This window comes from Dermacentor silvarum, chromosome 4 (genome assembly GCF_013339745.2).
Source record: "Dermacentor silvarum isolate Dsil-2018 chromosome 4, BIME_Dsil_1.4, whole genome shotgun sequence".
NCBI lineage: Eukaryota > Metazoa > Arthropoda > Arachnida > Ixodida > Ixodidae > Dermacentor > Dermacentor silvarum.
The window spans coordinates 205,824,477-205,841,504 of record NC_051157.2 but is presented as its reverse complement, the minus strand read 5'-3'; the positions used below and the strand labels follow the sequence as shown (position 1 = coordinate 205,841,504).

The 17,028-nt window shown below is 49.0% G+C and overlaps 1 protein-coding gene across 1 annotated transcript in view; it reads right to left on the bottom strand.

Moving 5' to 3' along the window:
• The window catches only part of LOC119450906 (protein smoothened-like), a 113,780-nt gene extending 102,961 nt beyond the window's left edge, over positions 1–10,819 (bottom strand). Inside the window, exon 1 of the mRNA XM_037714377.2 lies at positions 9,863–10,819. Coding sequence (XP_037570305.1) covers positions 9,863–10,348 — 486 coding nt within the window. The 5' untranslated portion in view covers positions 10,349–10,819. The remainder of the gene's footprint in view (positions 1–9,862) is intronic.
• Positions 10,820–17,028: the final 6,209 nt, after the last annotated feature.

The window sequence follows — 17,028 nt, the reverse complement described above, 5'->3', positions numbered from 1 at the left end:
GATGTTAACCAAGTAATGCAACCGATGGACGCAATTTCGCTCTCTGAAGAAGGAATCTTCCACCTCCTGAGCGCTATAAAGCCCAGCAAAGCAAACGGGCCAGACATGACACCTAACCGTGTTTTGAAGGAATGTGCACGCCCCATGAGTTGCCTTCTTGATCGTCTCTTCGCACTTTCGCTCAAAATGGGAACAGTTGCAGACGAATGGAAAGTTGGAAACGTTGTACCGGTTCATAAAGAAGGATCTAAAAATAATGTTGAACATTACCACCCAATTTCTCTGTTATGCGAAGCATCAAGAATATTGGAGCATATTTTGTATAGCCACATAGCTAAACATCTCAGTGAGCACAGCTATTTTTTCCAGAACCAGCATGGATTTCGCCAGGGCTTCTCCTGTGACACACAACTGGTTGAATTCCATTTCGACCTTGTGTCTGCGATTGATAAAGGATTCATGGTGGATTGCGTATTCTTAGACTTCAGAAAAGCGTTCGACCAAGTCAGTCATCGTTGCTTATCCTACAAGCTAAGCCCACCTTGGTCTTCCTGAAAATGAGTTTAAATGGCTGGAAAGCTACCGTTCTTCTCGTAGTCAGCTTACCATTGTCAACGGTTCGAAATCGTCATCAGTTCCCGTCACATCTGGCGTACCACAAGGATCGGTGTTAGGCTTCTTGATGTTCTTAATCTTTATCAATGATATTGTAGCGCCCACCGACGCCGCAGCGCGGAGCGCTTTGTTTGGCGCTTTCAGCCGGTGCCTCAGCGCCGGCTGTCGAAGAAAAAAAATAAAGAAGCGCAGCGCGTGCTCGAGGCGCAAGCTCGGCACGCGCAGTGTAGTTCCAAAAGCCAGCCACGCTGGTCGTCGCAGCCCCGTCGCTCGACTCGCCGCCTTCGCCCTTCTGACCAGGGACGACGGCACGGCTCGTACAGCCGCCGTCACGTCCCTCCTACATTGGTGACCCGGGAGAACGCGCGTTCCACCGAGCGACACGCTGCCATGGCTCACTGGCCGGAGCCACAGTTCGACCCACCACTGCCGCCGTTCTCGTCCAGCTACGTCGGCGCATGGTTCGCTCAGTTCGAGGCTGCTCTGGAGCTGAACCACATATGGATACAGTAGTTCAAGCACGCGGTACTCCTCGACGTCCAGCCGCTTGCTCTCCAGCTCCACCTCGGCGTTCCATCGCCTGGCCCGCGCCCGTACGACGAACTGCGGCAGCGCGTGCTCGACTTCTTCGGCGCTGCCTACCACCCTCTTCCAGTGGCTGACCGCACAGTGCGCGAATCGCTGCCTGCGTTCCCACCGCCAGCGCTACCCGCATCTCAACCTGCACCCGTTAGCCACCACCAGGCAAGCCTTCCTCCCTCGACTTGCCCCAATACCGTCTCGGTGACCACCCGATGCGCTACCGCACAGTCCCCGGCCTCCGGCTCTCTCCAGGGGTCTCGTTCGTGTGAGTACGTGCACAATGTTGTCGCCAAGGGTATCGTCACAACCATGAGACCGGCCACGTCATCGCCTTTCTCGCCCCCAATGCTGGCAGGCGACAGTGGAGACATCACCGACCCAACGCCGGCTACCGTGCCGCATGCCATTGGGTCTGTCTCCAACGCCATCGCTCCTGCAACAACGGCACCCGACCCTTCCACGCGGTCTGCTGAGCCGGTCTCCGAGGCGGCGCGCGAGCTCGGTACCGCGCCGATCCCACTGCCTCCGACTCTGCCGGCTACCACCACCGCGGACACGGGTCACGACCTTCTGCGACACCCGGCATCAAACAGTCCATATCTCCAGCGGTCAGCGCAGTCTTCAGCGCAGTTGGTACAGGTCATTCCACCTACCCAGCCCACCCGGGTCTTCACCTGTGCTGCCTCGACGGACGTTCGTGCCTCGTCGCTGAGCGCCTCACGGCTTCGACCCACTTCCGGCTTTTGCGATGGACCGATGGAACCACCGGACATTCCTGCGGACCTTGACCCCCTTTTTCCTGGCCAGCCCGTGGCGTACTCGCGATGCACCCCATCGTTAGCTCTGCCGGATCGTGTTCGCCTCCCGACAGGTTGCGCCGCGTCCACCTGCAAGGCACCCGTCGTGGCCTGTCCAGGGCTTCGACTCCATTGCTCGTGCACGCATCCTACACGCCATGCAAAGGTGCGGTCTGCGATACGCCTCCGGCAACGCGTGCGTTGGCACCGTCGACGCACCCTTCGCCTTACAAGCCTCCCCCTTCCCCATTCTTCAAGAGACATGTGGCGTCCGTCAAATAAGCGGGTAGACGCGCTCCTGCCAACAGAGTCCGTTCCGCGAGTCCCTCGCCCGTTGAGGAGCACCCAGTGCCGCCCGCCTGAGTGGTGGTGGCGACCCGATGCCTTCACGTTGACGACTCGGACTGGCCACGGACACTTTTCAATCAGGACTCAACTGGCTCGCCATTTCGACGTTCCGTCAGCGCGGGGGGCCCTGTAGCACCCACCGACGCCGCAGCGTGGAGCGCTTTGTTCGGCGCTTTCAGCCGGTGCCTCAGCGCCGGCTGTCGAAGAAAATAAATAAAGAAGCGCAGCGCGTGCTCGAGGCGCAAGCTCGGCACGCGCAGTGTAGTTCCAAAAGCCAGCCACGCTGGTCGTCGCAGCCCCGTCGCTCGGCTCGCCGCCTTCGCCCTTCTGACCAGGGACGACGGCACGGCTCGTACAGCCGCCATCACGTCTCTTCTACAATATATCAGAAGGAATTACTTCGAAAGTACGGTTATATGCAGATGACTCAATGGCTCAATTAACACTCCAGCTGATATCGAAATTCTTCAATCTGATCTGAATAAAATTTGAGAATGGTGTAGTAGCTGGCACATAGCTCTAAACACAACGAAATGCAATTACATTCGTTTCTCGAGGAAAAAGCTAGACTCGCCAAACTCCTATGTTATCAACAATGTCAGTTTACCGCATGTAAAGGAGGCCAAGTACCTTGCTGTATAACTTTACAGATACCCTTTCATGGAATGAACACATAATAAAAACCGCAAATAAAGCCAACAGAACTCTTGCATTTTTGGCTTGCGCTTTCCTCGCGTGCCCTGAAGGCGTGAAAAAGGTCCTGTACACGTCATATGTTTGTCCTATTCTCGAGTACGCGAGTGTACTCTGGGATCCTTATCAATAGAACATGATATATTCGCTGGAGAACGTACAAAATCGAGCAGGCAGGTACATCGTCGGTGACTATCGCCGCACAAGTAGCGTCACTGCTATGAAGACCAGACTGCAACTGCAGACTTTGAGCGATCGTAGACGGTATCTTAGGCTGAAGTTCTTCCATAATATTTTTCATGGGCACTCTGGCACAGATTAAACGAGCTACATGCTCGCACCACATTACGTTTCGAATCGCCGTGACCATGCTTTTAAAGTTCGGGAGACAACTTCCAGAGGCAATTTGCTGAAGTATTCATTTTTTCGATGAACGGCATCTGAGTGGAACAGGCTTCCTGGAACCGTTCTAAGCATCACATCTAATTCTAAGTTTTATAAGTTTGTTCAAGCTTTATAGTGCAGCTTTTACCTGATCCTGTACTTGTTTTGTTTTCTGTACTGTACTTCTGTACTTGTTTTGTTTTACACGGGTATCATACCTAGATACTAGTGATCTATTGGTTTTGTGTACCTGCTTATAAAGCCTTGTTTCGCTTGTGTGACACTGTGTTGTGTGTTTGCATCCACAAATGTATAAATATGTGTATATCCCCCCCCCCCCCCCCCCCGCTTTAATGCTCCTGGAGCGAATGCGGGTTTATGTGATAAATAAATAAATTAATTAATAAATAAATAGAGTGAATGCTCCAGAAAGGCACCGGTCCCAGGTTCGATCTCCTAGTGTACCCCATAACCTTCTGTGCAGTTTCAGGACGTTAAACCTCGCAGTTTAATCCTGTTAACTTTCCTGATCGGTGTTCTATTTTTTTTTCTTTCTTTTACATCATTCTGCTACTACACAGAACTGCACAAACAGGAATGCCAAGTGCACACAACTTTTCCCCCTAAGCCACTGGCTCCTTTCTGTTCATATTTTGCATATACTGCAATGCATGCAGGTTAACGCCATGTTTCGCCACACTTGTTAGCTGTTTCATCAAGGATAAGCCTGAACCACGCATCACCTCTTTCGATATTACGGCAAAGAAAAAAAAAAGCTGCTGATGATGAGAATCACTAATGTATTGGCGAGGCGCAAGTAATCACACAGCCTGTGCGGGCTACTTATATGTTAGCATATCATAATCTATCATGCTACCTAAGCTTTATCTCCTTTGCCTGTGACAATCTTGGCCCTCTACCTTTCCTGCTTTTTGTTGCGATAGCAATTATACAGACACTCCAGGCGCATTTCTGCCATTGGCGTCACCGTCACCGTGAGGTTCCGTATAAAGTCCAAGGGCGATAAAATCGTCGCTGCGCGCCGTGTGCTGTATGTGCGAGTGAAAGTGTGTGAGAGGAGCTTACGATCGTGGCTCAATCTCGTGTGTGCAAGGGAGGAAAGCGGGAAGGAAGTGCACCGTCTTCCATCGTGCACTAAGTTTTAGGGGGAGGGGAGGAAGGGGGGCAGTGTTGTACTCCCGCAGCAACTGCATATTTCGTGGCCGCGCGTGCCATATCTAAAAAGCGATCTGCATTGCGAGCAGAGTCTAGGCGTTTCGATGGCTCATACCTTGGTGCATGCTGCGTTCTCACCGCTCAGTTTGCATTGCAGCGATACACAGCATGAAGGTCACTTCGCTCGCTGCTGCTCCGTCGCTTCCTCATGGCAGCGTTTTGACAGCGAGTGTTCGTGCTCGTCGAGTGCAACATGTTCATGTGTGCCTGTGCGTGTTGGCACCATGCTTGTTAATTTAGTTAGTAAGTGAATGTTTTCAATTTTATACGGCCGATAAAACTACTATCGTTACTTTGTATAGCTGTCTATTAATTTGCTATCGAAATCGATACTTCTCCTTTCGGGCGAAACTGCAACTTCTTTGCTACATGTGCAGATTGAAGATAGACTGAAAGTAGATGTGAAGATAATTTGAGGTTTGTGTCAGCAATGGTACTCATTACTTAAAGTATAGTAAGAGCACTTTCTGGTTTTAATACATAGCGCCAGAACTTCCCTGTACCACTATTAAATAAAATAAAAAAGAACTAGCTTTTGGGCTCTTGATTCCTGCTTTTAATTGTCAACAGAGATCAGTATCATGGACAATTTCTTCCACAGTCTTTTGAGTAATCCATGGGGCATTCCTTCTTGCTTGCCGGAACCTTTGTTGAAATAAAAGAATCTTTGCAATGGACAATTCCATTTTCCAACTTTAAACATAATGTGTTTACGTGACATGAGGTGTCAAATAAACTATGTGACATATTTTTCAAGAAACTGATTATACTCACATTATCAGCTCTGCTATAATCTTTCGTATTGCTATGTGAAGAGGTACCTAACTTGGCAGATTGTGCACCTAAACTTGGGCACATAAGTGAACTATTCTGTAGATAATGAACTGGATACAAAAACAAGATCTAGCACAGATCACGCCCCTGTGAATGAGTTAGCACAGTAACATGCTGGTGCACAAAAAAAAAGAAAAAGTAGTGCTTAGGATCGCAGCTATTAACTTCATTTCCAGAAGTTAAGCTAATCCAGCGTACGCCAGGTAAATTGAAGTCACCAGTTAAAACAAGTTTGGTAATTTCCATAGCCCATTGAGATAAAAAGTCATGTGTTACATGTACATAATTATCCGACGCACCATGGCCACCTGTACCGTAAATATGGCCTACAGTTAGTGTTCAGCTTCTTGGTCTTTATTTTCCCAGTTGGCTATCTCAGCACTCAAACCCGGCCACCAAAAGGATCCCTTGGCAATACTCCTATACCTTCGTGACTGCCGTGAAGTTTATACAAAACTTCTTTCCTGAGAGATTGCGGGATGACTAGTCATCAGCAGACCATCCACCAGCCTAATACATGCTTGGTCTCGCCAATATGGTGTGAAATAGCAAGGAATATTTTCTTTCTTTGGCCAATCCATCTTGTACAGTCTGCGCAAAGCTTTGCAGACCTCTACACTAGCTTACACTGCTTTCACTCTCAGTAGAAGCTTGTCTGCCATTTCTAATCAAGACAGGCAAGTTTTAGAATAGGCAGTTACCTCTGAAACAGTCAAACAGGTTTCAACTTGTGTGCCTTTTATTGGACAGTGTGAAAGAGTGTCATCAGTGATAATGAATCTACCAGAAACATATGTGAGGTAGCGCATTAGGCATGGCCATAATCGCTGGAGTCTTGATTCACTGCTGTTACGTCATTTGTTTAAAATGTGACAATGTGCTCTGGAAGATTTTCCTTGGCCTCTGCATAGACAGTGTTTTATCTTGAAAAAGGGGGATGTGCAGGGATTTCTCTTACATTTATTACGCACCACGCAACATGAGAGACACAGTGAGCAGCGACAGCTATGTACGTCATTGATCACACTATGTTGTGCTTGGACACGTATGCAAGATGAGTTGTGAGATGATCATGGCCCATCATGACAGCGGCTACATCCGGTACAAAGAATAACAAAGTTTTTGAGAAGCAGTCTCGTAAGAGCACGATTCCATGCAGTGATATGGCTATGCAGGAATTGACAGTAAATGTATTTAGACTCTATTCATAACATTACGCAGGTACAGAGCTCCAATGAATGATACAGAAAGGTTACTAGGTGGGTACAACCGCCCATTACCAGTGAACTTGCTTACTTCATTTACCACAGTGGCTGCAGCACAAAGACTGTGAGGACCTTAGCCAGGAGCCCAACGCCCTCCTCTCAGCTTCTCATTTTTGTCACAGTGGCAGAAGAAAGTGCATGCAAATATGAAAAAAAAAATTTAAAAAAATGGTAGCTTGGGCGGCAGCCTGATGCATGTCTTTCACCTTAACAGGTTCCTTGCACTGGAGTGCATATAGGCTTGCAGCGGTACACCTGACTACAGACTTGGCTTTCTAGTAGGTTCGTTTTCACCGAGCCTTTGTCGTGAAAATAGAGCTTCAGAAAAAAATGTTCTGCATACTTTTTTTTTTGGTTTAAGCAAAAATTAATTGAATGCTAGATATTCCCATAGTTGGGAATTTAGATGTCTTTTTAAGACAGCAGGCGTTCTTTAATTGCAATAGCCACACCACCACTGTAACTGAGACGATCAGAGTAAAAGTATTTGGAAGATGCAGGCAATTGAATCATAAATCAGGGTTCGCACAGACAATTCAAGAATTTCTAGGTTGCTGAAGGCCAAAATTCAAGGAGGTTGAAAGAAACTTCTGTCAGACACATAAACTAAAACATATTCAAATCTCCTTCATAGTTGCAATTCTTTACAGCTCCCCCCCCCCCCCTTCTTGTCCAGACCCCTTCCATGGAAAGAAGAACCTGCCATGACACGTCAACCTGCTAACACACGGCGCTGTCTCAAACTCCCCCCCGTCTATTCCAGTAGTGCATTATATTTCCTTTCAATTCTACACCCTCGCCGCTAACACACTCTCGCTCGTTACCTCCCCCACCCGCCTTACCTTCTCTCCCCTTTAGAAGAACCCTACCTATATATACTGTGCCGAGGAGAGCATATGTCGCCTTGAAGAAGACAAGTCCATTTGTCGAAACGTTGGCTCCTGCTCTCACCTTGTTCTCGTGTTACTCATCGTCTTGAATTGCCATCTCCCGCATTCCCCTTGTTTTCCACAGACGCTTCAAGCTCTTCAGGTGGCTTTTCGAAGATGACTTTTTATCGTAACAATGTCAATTGCCTTGTGGCAAATCACACCCTTCACTCAAAGAGAATTAATAGTGTCCAGCTTCACCTAAATATACTCGCCACGTTAAAGCCAAATGGCTGGAACACACTTTCCTCCAGGCATCTGTAGAGTGCAGGCCTCAGAAATGGAGCCATGATGGCTGCAATCAAAACCAACTAGCAAAACAACAAAAGTGGTGGTACGGCTTGGTCGCTTGACCTGGCTTTGTCTGCACCATGATGGCAATGGCGATTTAAACAAGTCTGTCACCAGTGGCCAGTAGATGTGGACATGCCAGGAAAAAGAACATATAGGATTGTTTCACAATAGACATTGTCCAGAGCATAGCACTAATTCGGAGTTTACTACTTTGCTTGCTCAGAAGTGGCCCTATACTCCTGTTTTCAAGGAAATCAAGGAGCGCAATTATTTTCAAGGTGTTTTAAGGGTCCTTGATTCTGTTTTTCCAGATTCAAGGGCGTACAAGGATTTCAAGGAGGTGTACAAACCCTGGTAAATAGAAGACTGAAGCCATGTTTCCATTATGGCCACATCACTTATTTAATCATATCATGTCACGAAGAAGCTGAGCTATTACTTTGTTATTAAAAAAAAAAAGACTCTTAAGGGGTTATGGTACATTTCTCATTGTTTAGTATTATGTTACCATTCCGACATGTCTGAAGCATTTAAAATGATGAGGCAGAGAATATAAAGGGTCACGATAATAAATAAAACGGTATTTGACTACAGAAGAAAATGTGGAGGAACAACGCTATGGCTTTCCAGACGGGAGTGTCGTTATCAATCCTCCCAAGCTTTGCCAAGTGGAATATTTCTGCCACATTTTTTCATGGACTTCACCTTAATAACACTGAAATACTGAAACTAACTAAATATTTATGCAACAACTTCCTGTTGAAATCAGTTAACTGTTCTCCGTCTGCTAAGCAAGGTATCGCAAATTTTATAAATGAAACAACGGCATAAATTTTTGAAGCAATGCAGAAACAAAATGAGTAATGCAAGCTCAGTTTTTGGTTTCGCAGCGGAAGCCTACACAACGTCTGATTTTTGCTTGTAGTGTGTAATTTAGTGGTTCTTGCAGTCATGTTGCTGTTTTGTTTAATTATTACACTACAACCAGTGATGTTTTCCTCGAAATGGGCCCTTCTACATCTGTCTACGGCACACCAAGTCCATCGGCAACGTTTTCTTTTTTTTTTCTTTCCCCGCAGCCTCCGATCTTTTTTCAGCAGCCATTTATTTAGCCTTTTTCGAAAGCTGGTCATGCAGCTGCCATTCATCCTTGAAAAGCTTGCTTGCAACAAAGCTCTAGAAATATCGAGAGGCTATTCGTGCAGTTCTTTTACTGACAACGATCATGTGTTTAAACATTGTCTGGAATAGTTGGCTGTCTTTTTTCCCTTTATCAGTAGTAGCATGGCACCTAATTGTGTCTAAATAAATATTATGGCCATAAATATATGTTTTGCATTTGCCTATTGGACATTCGATTTGATATTCAACACTTACCTATTAGTATTAGAAAAATTTTATATTTGCCTACCTCTAGCTATAATGTTGAATGTCAGTTGCTCTCTGCCGTAATCAATTTGAACAGTTAAGCCAGTTCTACCTGACCTTTAGAGCTAAAGATTTTCATGCTCTATGCTTTATTGCATCTTCTGTCAGTTGTTAGAGCATACCGCACAGGATAGCTCAAGTAACATATTTGTAAAACAGCCTCCTTTTCCAGCGAGGAATTGTTGGTGTTCTTTTCTATGACTACTTCCATCTTCTTGAACCTAAAAATAAGAATGTAGTGCGATGGTGCACTGACGACCATCCTTTATTTCAATACGAATGTTTCCTAGGGCAACAGTCATGGACCAACAAGAATGCGCACTCACAGTGCTGAAATGCGGGCGTCTATTCTTGTTCGTTCGTGTATGGCGCGCCTGGAAACTTTGGTAATGCAACGGCAACTGGCTTCAGCTTTGGTTAGTCCAACTGTTATTTGAAATACCGTTGCCTCGCTTACCTGTATCTCGAACTGCGACGACGAGTCGTTGGCTAACTCGACAGTGGTGTGGCTGTAAGGCAGGGGCACCCCGAAGCAAGTGGCGTTGATCAGCGGCTCGCACTTGGCCGGCCTGGCACACTTCTCGGCGCTGGGCCATGCGTGGTGGTCAAGCGGCGTCGCGTGGTGCCGGCTCGCGCCGTGGGCCTTGGCGCCACGACCCTTGTCGGTGACCAGCTGCCGGAATTCATCGCCGGCGGCCGAAGAGGCGGGACGTGCGCCGTGCTCGTGGTTCAAGGGCAAGGAAGCATCGCCACTGGCGTTCGTCGGGCTCGCCTGAGTTGGAGGAGCGGTGTCTCCGACGACACTGCCGTGCCGTTTCAAGCGCGCATCGCTCGAGGCCACCGACGAACTCCCATGCGATCGAAGCTCGCCGCAGACGCTGAGTGCGGCAACGAGCGTCAAAAGCAGCGACAAGTGGAGATTGCGAGGCCCGCGGAGCTGCATTTCAACGCAAGCGACGGCCGGACGTGACCACAAAACACGGAGATCTCGGAGACGGGTCGAGGAAGTACCGCCGAGGGGTGCGGGTCGATGCGATTCGTCCACTGGAAGCTGTCACCGAGTCACGGCACACGGCCGATGGAGCACTCGAAATAGACGGCAGTTTGTGAACATTGCGCTAACGCACGGTGACAGTGTGGGAGCGCGGAATGCGACGACAAGATGGTAGGGTGGGTCCGTCACGAACCCGTGCCGAGGCAAAACAACTGTCCGCCCGGTTTTCATTGTCCTTCGCTCACCTCAAGGCATATTAAACTTTCTTTACTCGGCTCTCCCCAGTACGGGCGCGGGAGAGCACACAAGAGGCGGCTGGGTATGATGCGGTAAGAAAGCGACAGCTCGGCGAGCCTCGCCACATGAGAGTGACAACAAACAGACCACACACGTTGTTTGAAACTTGCGTCCCGCTCGCTTCCCTGTGCGAGTGCAGCCCGTGCAACTGCGATTTGACGCACTCGTGCAACACCCATTGTACTCCGTTCACAAATTGTATGACGCGTCATTCAAATTCAGTTTGTACCGATTGAGGTTTCTACCAGACAAAAATTTGATGGTTCAGCTTGGCACAGTTTGTAAACAGCGCTAAATTTTATAAAATTTAGTATGTTTGAGAGTCAAAGCCGCAACATCGCGCGCACGATCACTTGAGCGCACCGCACCGGCATTTCAGATTCTACATTCGAATTGATTGCTTCCACTGTGCCTGCACTAATAGTTCATAAATGTATTCACGTAAAACAACTGCTGCTAGTAAAAAACGCTTGATTCTTTATACAACATTTGTTTCTAGTATAATTTTTGTTTAGAAAGCTCTTTAGTATATAATATAAATACATATATACCTCAAGGGCGATTGATGGTGCTGCGAGCGCCGCTTTTATGACGTCACACATAGATCTGCTCTTTCGTCGTCTGCTGCAATAAATCACTTGATTTTGTTCCTCTCATTCGACGCATTCGTAATTTCACGCATTCGTAATCAAGCCGGATCACATACGCGCTTCCGTATCAGGCCTTGACGAACCAAGAGATAATTCAGGCAAACACGATAATCGGAAAAGCATTCAAAGCCGCCCTTGGGCTTCCCGAATGCGCTAGCACAGGGACTAGGGACTAGGCCTGCACACTACTTTTGATGAGTACGCAGTCGCGACGTTATATGCTCAGAAAGAACGACTTTGTTCTTCAACTCCGGGCAGGGAAGTATTGGCGAGGTTAAGCTTTACACTGAGGCCCCAGTATTGCGGAGAGGAAACGGCACAGATAGACCGTAATGTTCGATCGCACATCGCGGTGGCCCCAATTCCCAAGAACATGCACCCCAAGTACCATCCCGGACGACGCAGAGCAAGGGCAAAGACTCTTCACAAAGGTTTCGGCATGGGACCGGCAGTCGAACCAGCTCAAACACGTTCACCGTAGTCTCTACGTGTCAGAACAACGTTACAACGGCATCCTTCAAAACCTCCTCGGCATGCGTGGCAGAGGCTGCAGCCATGGCATTGGCCATTCAGGACGCCGAGCGCCAAACCAATTCGGCTGTCATATTATCCAACTCACAAGCAACTTGCCGCCTGTTTCTAAATGGGACGGCACCCCAGTCAATAATCAAAATCTTGGGCAATCGACTAGAAGGGCACCACACTACCATATGGCGTCCAGCACACGAGGGACTGGCAGGGAACGCGAGGGCAGACCGTATTGCTCGAGGATTAAACGTCCGAGCAACGGCAGGGCCCAGCGACGACCTTCCGCCGAATTCTCGTGACATCCTTTTACAGCAAAGGCAGCAGCGGAGACGTTTTGGACATCCTCACTCGAATTTGAACAGCCAACAGGAGAGGGACTAGCGTCGCATTCAGACCAATACATACCCCAACCTGCATCACCTACACAGAATACACCCGACGAGGTTCATTGACGAGTGCCCGTGGTGCACAGAAATACCTACACTAAAACACATCACATGGGAGTGTCCGGGCCATGAGGCCTTCGCTCATAGACAGCCCAATAGTACTGAAATATCCACTTATAGGGAATAGGCAGTGGGACGCATGGCTTGCGGACGAGGGCCGGGAGAGCCAATTGGCTCTTCTGGACCAAGCCCAGCGAGCAGCTCGTGCCAGTGGAGCCCTGGAATATTAGGGGCCCCAACCAGCGTGCCTTCATTTATTTATTTTCAGTGAAGTTTTTACTCACTCACTCACTCCTCTCATTCCATTTATTATGTGGTGCTGTGCTCCTGTGATCGTTGACGCTAGTGTGTTCTGCTCTCTGCGTGTCCGAAGATCTCAGATTAGCTAGATAACTTAGATTAGCGTTAATAGGCGCCATCTCGAAAACTGCGATAGCCTGTGAGCTACCTACGATGTGAATCATGAGCTCCGAATCCAACATGATTCGTTATTTACGAAATTCATCGCTAAAAATCCCAGAAGAACTTTTATGTCGAGACCAACTCCGATATCCCTCATTTGAATACGTATAAGTGCTAGGCTGATTTGAATTGAATAATTTCAAATCCGATATCCCTCATTCGTTTAAGTGCTAGACTGATTTGAATAATATACCAACCACGACTGTGACATGCTTTACGCCCATGCCATGAGGTTCGCAAAGCCTTTATATGAAAGGGAGAGGAAGTACAATGAGAGAAGTAGAACGAGATATAGGTGCATACCGACGGCAAAGCCTAATTTTTATTTAGAGCCAAATTTTTAAATCAGTAAGGATTTCTATGGCTACCCAACGAGGAATCTGTCTGTCCGTCCGTCCGTTCTTCGCGTAAGACGATCGCCTGCGACCGCTTTCAAGATAGAGCTAGCAGCAATTATGTTTTACCACTAAAGTTGCTCACACTTTGTCTTACATTATTTACAAAGTTATTCCTCGGTTTTTTGAGAATGACAGCCCACAAACAAATGCAATAAAACAAAACACCGGCAGCGCATGCCTTCTGTGTTAAATCTTCTCAAACTAAATAGCAAAAGTGCGAAACAAATTGTCACTTTAGCACACGCCAAAGAGGGTGAAGGCGAAAGCCTGCGCGCTCAAGAGACATTCATTCAATTACTTGACATTCTCATTCGAATACATCGTTACTTGTTATTACTTGTTTTAAATGCGTAAGCATTTATATGGTTACCCAACGAGAAAGCTGTCTGCGCGTCCGTCCTTCGCGTAAGACGATCGCTTTGAAGACAGAGCCAGCAGCAATGTATTCGCCGGCTGTGGAAGAAGATGACGACGAATGCGCTAGCGCGTCTCTGTGACCACGTGACGTGTGCAATCAGGCACGCACTAGGCAAAACTTCAGTGATCCAGATTGTGGAGCAGCCGTGGCTTCGGATCGGAGCGTCATGAGCGCACCCGCCGAAGCCCCCTGCAGTAGTTTGCTTGCCTCGTCAGTTCATGTTGCGCCGCCTTCCGCAGCAGTTGGTGTCACCGCAGCTCTGTCGCATTTACTGTAATGGCGCCAAGACGACAGCAGCAGCTGAGCAGTGCTAGGATTACCAGCAGTGTGGAGTGGGAGCACTCAACACCACGTCGTTACTACGAAATACTTACGCGTTATTCAGATAACTCCCTGAGGAGATGCTACGTAATTAGTTTTAAAAAATTGCTGAAAATTCACAACGCAATAAAGCCACAGAGTCATTGTTCTTTTGATAGTGCCTCCGCATCAGTGACAGAATCGACGGTGGTGTGAAATGCTGGATAACGTCCTAGAATTACTGGGAATGGTTCGCGCGCTACATGCAAAAGTACACAGAGCTGGGCCCATCCAGTAAGCAAAGCACCGAGACAGAGAAATGCTTTATTTTTCTCTGATTTGCGTGATTGCCACTCTACTTTGGGCTTGGTCCGACGTGGTGCGACAGTGCAAACTTCAGTTTCTAGGACCCTCCTGACCCGGTTGCGTGTCGAAGCGCTTCCTCGGCGCATGCATCCATGTAGTCCTGATGACTGGCGGCTTTGGTCAGCCGCCCCTTTTACATCTCAACCTGGACAAGCCCATACATTGGACGTTTCCCACAAGGCGGTCCATTCATCAGCGTGCGCGCCGACAGCGATCACGCGTTAACGAAGGAGCTCGCTTCGAGTCAACAACAACCATCGCCCTCCATCCGTGGATACGGTAATTAACATGAACATCACTATACCTAATCCTGATCCTGACAAGAGGGCCGTCACGCAGAGCCCATTAATTGATGAAAGGGGCCATCGTCGCCCAAAACCGTGGGAACATCTTCGAGCTCAGCTTCCCAGGTGGCCACGCATACTCAAGAATGCGTGGGCGGGGGTGCGACATTGGAGGCGGGCCCGGCGGAACAGTGCGTCAACATGGGAGGGATGTTGCGACTTATTCAACGATTGGGATTGGCCGAGCTACCGACATCAGATTACCCAGTCCAGTCTCCTAGGGAAGACGACGGTATTAAAACCGGAGACGTGTGGTGCAGTGAGAGTGGTTCTGACGTGCCTGATGTGAAATCAGACGTTTATTATGCTCCTGGTGGAGTGAGCTTCCGTACCAGGGGCCAGTGTAAATAATGTAAATTAAACCCTTTTTCCTTCTTTCCTACTACAGCACGTACTCACCAATGGGCTTGGTGGATTCCTGGCCCAAACGCCACATCGAGCCGCAACACCCCGGATGAGGTGGGAGGCCAAGTCGGGGAGAAGGAGGGAGTGAGACAGTAGCGCACCCAGGATCTCTGCCAGGGGGGAGGGGGGGGGGGTTGACAGTTTGCCAATACCATCTAAACAGCACTAATTTCAATTTCTTCATGGGAAATTGTCAAAAAATGCACCTTTTGCGTACTCGCAGACGATTACGCCTCTTACATCTTAGTTGCAGTACTTAACGGCGCAAGGAAAGAAAAGGAGTTATACAAAATGGTGGATTAACTCGGCCGCAGGGGGGGGGGGGTTACAACCCCCGAATCCCCCCTCCCCCCCCCCGTCGGTGCGCCACTGGAGTGAGAGCGGACGTTCAAGTGGACACGTCTGTAGGATGTGGGAGGTGTTCACATGGCCCCCCTAAGCGGATGCGTAGCTAGTGGTTGCTGGTAGCATTGGTAAGGTTACGCAGGACGCCAAGTCGCGCAGGAGTGGGCTCTGTTTTCGTTTGTGCTTGTCGTATGAGTGTTCCTTGGCAGCGTGTGAGTCCAGGGGCTAGACGTGGGAAAACATGCCTAGAAAGCCTGTAGGGCTTTAGAGTGGGGCTTCCGAGGGTTGCATAGTGTGGTTAGACCCTGCGGTTCTGGAAGCCCGCAAGAGAGCTTCTCAGATGAGCTGGTCTACTCCTTCATTGCCCAGCATCCCATTATGATATGTAATCCATTTTATACGTCTATGGGGTTGTGCAGGTGCGTCCGTAATTGTGTGGAAATAGCGTTGGGGAGATAGCGGCTGCGCGCAAAAATTCTTGGCTCACGTCCATGCAGTCGGCAAAAATAATAGGAGAATGCGGTGGAGACCTTGAAGGTATAGTTGTGCACTGAAAAGTGTCGAAGGAACACGACGGCGATCCACCTTTCTCGCCAGAACGCAAATCACAGGGTCGCGTTCTCTGGCGGTCTAAAAAAATTGGTGAAAAAGTACTCTCAAAGCACGAAACTGAAAACGCCGCCGCGCTCGAATGGTGGGGGAAAAAATGTCGCAGTTTCGCCCGTAAGGCGAAGCATCGATTGCGATAGCAAATTAGTAGAGAGCTATTCGGGGTAGGGATAGTGGTTTTATCGGCTGCATAAACTTGGACACATTCGCTTACTAACTGAATTAACAATCGTGGTGTCAGCGCGCACAAGCAAACATGAATAAATCACACTGAATGACCGCAGACAACGACTGTCAAAACGCTGGCAGCAAGCGCAGGTTCGCGCGGTCTTCGCTTCAACGGAAACTGAGCAGCGAATGCACAGCGCATACAAAGGTCAGAGCCACGTGGAAGAGACGGTGCGGGCGACCAGCACTGCCGGGCAAAGTGCAGAGGAGAAGTTGTTGGCAGAGGAGTAGCGCTGCCCCCCCCCCCCCCTCCCTCCCGCGCTGCTTGCCGCGTTCATGCTTTCGCGTGGGAGATTGAGTGGCAAGATACGCCTTTGGTGCCGGAGCACAGCGTCGCCCCACCTCCCTCCCTCCCATACCCCAACGGCCTTTCGCGCGACGGTCGCGTTTGCTTTCCGCCGTGCGTTCGCTCTCCGTGATAGCGCGCGGGGGAGTTCGCCCTCCGTGATATATGCGCGCGTCCCCCGCGCGCTTTCGCTCGCACATACGGCGCGCGGCGACGATTTTATCGCCCTTGAAATCTATACGGAACCTCACGGCGACGGCAGAAATCCGGTTGAAGTGTCCATATAATTGCTATCGCAATAAAAAAAAAAACACCGCACCTACGCCCAAAGCGCAGCCTCATTCGCGCTTCGGGGGGGGGGGGGGGGTGCGCTGTTTCGACTGCCCCTGCCCACCCGAGCTAGGGGCAGTTGAGCGGAAATTACGGAGTGAAGAGCTCACAAATGGTTTTGAACGCCTTCCTCTCCCTAATTGGGGACGTTGGAAGAGCGAGGGGGTACCAAAGTGGCCTTCTTTGAATGCATCTGCTTTCATCGTGACGTCCCTAT